Source organism: Camelina sativa, chromosome 17 (genome assembly GCF_000633955.1).
Source record: "Camelina sativa cultivar DH55 chromosome 17, Cs, whole genome shotgun sequence".
Classification (NCBI taxonomy): Eukaryota; Viridiplantae; Streptophyta; class Magnoliopsida; order Brassicales; family Brassicaceae; genus Camelina; species Camelina sativa.
The window spans coordinates 28,756,953-28,762,601 of NC_025701.1; the positions used below are offsets into that span (position 1 = coordinate 28,756,953).

The window sequence follows — 5,649 nt, forward strand, 5'->3', positions numbered from 1 at the left end:
CAATTGGCGAATGGCTGCAGTACATTTTTGAATAGGTGACAGACCAGCCCGACCGGTTGCATCCTGGGATTGACGGAAATACTCGACTTCTGTAGAGAGACGTTGCACAATACGCATGAAAAATGGCCTGTGCATGCGAAACCGTCGCCGGAATAAATTCTCCGGGTATGTTGGAGTATCACTGAAATAATCATTTCAAAGATTAATGTGGCCTTCTTCCCGGTTTCTCTCTATAAAAATCCGTGGCGTTCGCTCTATTGGTTCTTGAATGATATTAGAATTTTCGAGAAAATTATCAAAATAATCATCAAAGTAACCATCCATATTATCTGCATCGTCTCTTTGGTAGTGGTAATGGTTTGATGATGATGCCATATGAAAAAAAAAATTTAAGGGCTCTTTGTTTTGATGTTGAGAAAAATTGGAATGTAGAAAAAGATAAGAAGGTGTTGATTTTGTTTCTTTGGTGTTGAATAAGCATATATATAGGAACTCAAGCTACCCGTGAACTCAAGCTTTGTGTTGCCCGTGAACTCAAGCTTTGTGCTTTGTGACTCAGCTGTGTGTCATGCCTTCTTTTACCCGTGAAGGCAGTGTCACTCAATCTTTGTGACTCAGCTGTGTGTCATGCGTTCTTTTACCCGTGACACAAAAATACAATGTCATTAAAATGTATTCATTCCTAAAATACAACAATAGCAACTTAGTTTTTTTGACATTACACAAACTTAGTTATAATTACACAAACTTTTACCCGTGACACAAAAATACAATGTCATTACAATTTCATAGACATCACCACCATACATATTAAACATACAACAATAGCAATTACGAATATCAATTCTGTACCATTTCTAAACCTATTTCTACTCTTCCGTAGCTCTAACACTACCTTCTCTAACATGACTATTTTCTGCTCGGTTTCAGTACTGATGTGCGAGTCATAGTCACTTGCGATTGTGAGGCTATCCACCTTCTCAGACAGCACTTGACATTGTTTGTTCATCTCGCCCATCTCCTCCATGACAGCTATATCCCACCACTTGTGAATATGCATCTCTCCATCATCAACATTCGCACATGTGAAGTATCTGCATTAACATACAAAATCACTTCAAAATATGTTGAAACATAGCAAATCAATTCATAATGTATTAAAGTTAAACGACAGACCTTCTGTTGTAGCTTGAGGATAGTAGAGGCTGACCACCACAGTAGCATACTTTGGGGAATCCGAACTCAACCTCAGGTTGGGGAGGGTATTGCATCGCTTGATCATTTTCTCGAGTACTCTCGGCCTCATCCATCCGTATCAAAGCTGCTATTTCCCTGCCCTCAGTGTCATCAGAGTATATAGCAGCCTGATCTGAGGAATCAGGCTGAGAGTAGCTGTAGTCGTGGCCCATGGTCTTGCGAAACCTGCAAAAAATACAAGACACAGTGTTGTCTTATTAATATAGTAAAGAACATACACTGACACAGAAACAAGAACATACGTAATTAAACATTGAAAGAGAAACAAGAACATACTTAATTGTTTGCAACTACAGAAACACGAACATACATAATTTAATACTGAGCCACTATCAATACATCAAACTCAGAAATATTGTGCCACTATCTTATCCTTGATAGCTTGATCAGCTGCACTAAGTGGCTCTGGTTTAGTAAGGAGTGTGTCTAGAATGGCAAGCTTCTGCAGCTTCTCCTTTTAAGCCATATCGCTCCTCTTGACTTCCCACATGCTCGTGTACTCAGCAAGAGCCTTTCCCTGAGCTTTCTTCCTATCAGCCTTCGCACCCTTGATACCTTGAGGCCGAGTCTCCGAGTCTAGTTCAGTAGGGGTTGCATCGTCTTGATCAGCTGCAGCAACTGGTTTCCTCTTTGTTCTGACTGAAGGTGAGGTGGTGTTGACCGCGTTTTGGTTAAGGAATTTCTGCTCAAACCTTAACAAACACCAGCAATGCTCCATTGTAAACTTGGTTTTATAGTCGGAGAAGTATATCTCGTGAGCGACCTTCAATACATCATTCTCAGAATGTCCACTACTGTTTTGTCTCTCTGCAGCTGCATATGCCCCACAGAACTTGTTAGTGTACTCATTGATCTTGAACCACCTCTGTTTACAGTTTATGTTCAGCCCCTGTTCACCCTTGCCTATAGCATGCGGAGACTCTGTATAGTATTTTTGAACCCTTTGCCAAAAGCTTCCTCCCTTCTGTTGATTAGAAATAATCGGGTCCTTGGAAGTATTCAGCCAAGCACTGATCAAGATTTCATCGTCAGCAGGATTCCACTTCTTCCTATCCTTCCTCACAGGTGCCTCTTGAGAAAGAGATACATCCGGGGAATCTTGAGAACTCCAAGGAGGTATTTCGGAAGAAGAGTTTTCTTGGTTAAGTGTCTCTCCTTGACTGTTGAGGAGATCTAAATAACTAGAAGACTGACTGAATGTATTATAATAACTCATATGAACAAGAGTTTGAGATGATTATGAAAGAAATTGAAAAGATTGTTTGAAAAAGCGAGTAGATGATTGAGAAAGATTGAAAAGAAGCAAGAACACCAAGAACCATATACGAGAGCGAGTAGATGATTGATAAAGATTGAAAGGAAGCAAGAACCTAAGAACGAAGAACCATAAACGAGAGAGAGAAGATGACTGAGAAAGATTGAAAAGAACCAAGAACCAAAGAACCAAGAACAATAAACAAGAGCAAGTAGATGGTTGAGAAAGATTGAAAAGCTGCTTTGGTGTTTAAAGGGTGAAATGTTATCAAGTAATAAATTAAAATCATAAAGACCTAACGTTCACCTACCTAAGTCTAATCAAAATTTATGACAACAAATATCAACTATAATAAATAGAGAAGATGTTTTAGGACAACAGTCCTAGACTTCAACAAGAGTTAAAGTCTAGATAGCTTTACTTAAAGTCTAGACTTCAACAAGAGTTTTAAGAATCGAGTTTGGTTATATAAGAACGTTGACAATAGCTTTAGTTAAAGTCTAGATAGCTTTAGTTAAAGTGTTAAAGACAACAGTCCTAGACATCAACAAGAGTTTTAAGTATCGAGTTTGGTTATATATGAACGTTGACAGTAACAACATTGTCCATGTAACTACAGAAACATAAATATTGATGTCTAGGTAGCTTTAGTTACAGTCGCATTTGCATTAATAATTTACTTAGAACAGAGATCATCACCAATAACTTTCGTATAATTATAAACTAACTTCAATCAAATACTATGAACTAGTATATACTACGTAGACAACAACACTAGTCTAGCAAATCAGTAAATGAGACAACTACAAACCACAAGTATACAACAAACAACAAGAAATTGACATTTTTTAGCCAAATTGAATCAATTATTTACCTTTTGTCTCTCTGATTGTTGCTACTTGTTCTGTGATTTCTCCTTATGTGAGGCTTTCATGAGATGAAAGCTGAGGAAACTCATAAACAACAAACAAGTAAAATGTTAGACTCGGTTTAACAAGACAGAATACGGATACACAACAAAGTAGTAATGAGTTTAATGTGGTTGCCTTACCATGTCGACTCGCTTGCTATCCCTTTCGAAATCCGACCAAAGCAACAAACTTTTAATTTGAAATCTGCATCCGAAAAAAAAAATTGGAACCAACATTACTTGTGGTCATAAAATCAGAAACTAAAAGCAGAACCATAATAAATCCAAACCCTTAATCGAACCCCAATAAACTAAATCGAAACCCTAAAAACTAAATCAAATCCCTAAATCGAATCCCTAAATCGTAACCCTAAATCGAAATCAAAAACATATTATGAAACCCTAAATCGAAATTAAAATAAGAGGGAATTTGTACATAAACACACATACTCAACAATCGAATCATAACTGAGAGACAAATCGATCGAATCACATAAACAAATCCCTTAAAACCCAAAAAAGATAATACATCAAATAAACTCTACCATCTACCATCAGAAACGAAGCACGAACACAGACCTCTATCTATTGCAACCGGCGAGAGCAAAGTGACGGCGGATTTCTCTATGCTTCAGGCAATTGTCTAGGAAAACATCCTTCGGAATCAAATCGCCGTCCAGAGAGAGAGGATAAAGAAAGAGAGACGGAGATAAACAAAATGAGTCGAACCCTCGATACATTTGGTCGAACCCTACAAAAAACATCAGCAAATAAGACGGCGCCACGTGTAATGGAGGACGGTCGAATTACGTCCCATAAGTAGAGACGTTTCTTAGTTAAAAACATGATTTCGATTTAAATTTGGCATTTTTATTACATGGGACGACACATTGGGACGCCAATGCACTTGGTCTAAGCTTGTATGATGTATGTTTTTCTAATGAGAGAAATTTAAGAAAAAAAGGTCTTTTACTCTTTGTTTCATCTTAGAAATCAAAAGCAAACAACAAACTGCAGACAACTCAACAGATAGCAAAGAGAATGAGGAGTTTGTTACCTCAAGATTGACCAGAAAGTCTAAACAATGAGGACGGGGAAAAATAATCAATATGACTGCTGAGTTGGCTATAGTCACAGCTAGGCATACGAGCAATACCTTAGCAACATAGAAAGAGTCTTTCGGTTCAAAAAAGCCCATTCCAGGGCATTCAACAACTCTACGAACTTCATTGCCAAAAAAATTATACAAGACAGTTTTCATAAACCTTTTAACTACTAAAAGATGAAAACAGAACTCCTACATTCAAAAATTAGTGAGTGTAGTTGAAAGAGGCATGGCATTAGAACGACCAAGTAAAAGTCACGATGGAAAACAAAACAATACCAACTAAAAGTCAACAACGATGTAAAGAAGTTAAGGGGGTGGTATTGGTTTAGGATTTAATGAGATTTTTAATGACTTTAAAAGTTATGTAAAATATGTAGTTATTCAATCAAGACTTTTTAAAACTCTTTTAAAATTTGGTGTTATTAGTTGTGGATTTGTAAAAAGTTATCTAAAATCTTCATAAATTTAGTGTTATTGGATTAAGAGTTTTATAAAGTCATGAAAAGTTTTATGTTATTCAAATAAAACAAAAGAATCTTGGATTGTTAATGAATTGAAATATTATGTTATTGGTTTAAGATTTTATGTCATTTTCTTCATAAAAAAAGTCATGAAAACACTTTCATCAAATAGAGAGATTGTGTGAATCATAGAGCATGAATTTTTGTTTGTTCTTTTTTATTTAAATGAATGTGGGTCTTCTGGGGCAGCGGATATGAGTTTGTAAGGTGGAGAAGAAGAGCCAACGTGGTGAGAACATGCCGTCGTCTTTTTCGTCGTCGTCATAACTTGAGATCTTAACTGTTCTATCTCTCTCTCCAAAATATTTGATGACCAGAGGCAAGAGATAAGAAACAGAGACAAACAAATGTAGAGCGAAGAAACTTTTGAATTTTCAGACGAAGAGCGGAGACAAACAAATGCAGGCCACAGGCTCAAACAATGTATTTCAATATATTTTTGTGTGCTGTTTGATAAAATCAGAAGTAAAAACAACCCAGCAGCTGAAAAATCACTGGAAACAGAGCATTAAAATATAAAAACAATTTGTGAGGAGGATTTTACCATCATTTGGGTCCACGACTCATCATCTAGAGAAGCACAAGCAGGAAAAAAAAA

The 5,649-nt window shown here is 36.7% G+C and overlaps 1 protein-coding gene and 1 long non-coding RNA gene across 2 annotated transcripts in view; both read right to left on the reverse strand.

Annotated features, from left to right (window-relative positions):
• The window catches only part of LOC109129849 (putative nuclease HARBI1), a 4,306-nt gene extending 3,880 nt beyond the window's left edge, over positions 1–426 (reverse strand). Inside the window, exon 1 of the mRNA XM_019238806.1 lies at positions 45–426. Coding sequence (XP_019094351.1) covers positions 45–135 — 91 coding nt within the window. The 5' untranslated portion in view covers positions 136–426. The remainder of the gene's footprint in view (positions 1–44) is intronic.
• On the reverse strand, positions 784–3,625 carry LOC109129850. Its single transcript, XR_002036155.1, has 3 exons — positions 3,564–3,625; positions 3,387–3,456; positions 784–1,094 (listed from the first exon to the last, which is right to left on the reverse strand). It is a non-coding gene; the product is annotated as an uncharacterized LOC109129850 (long non-coding RNA).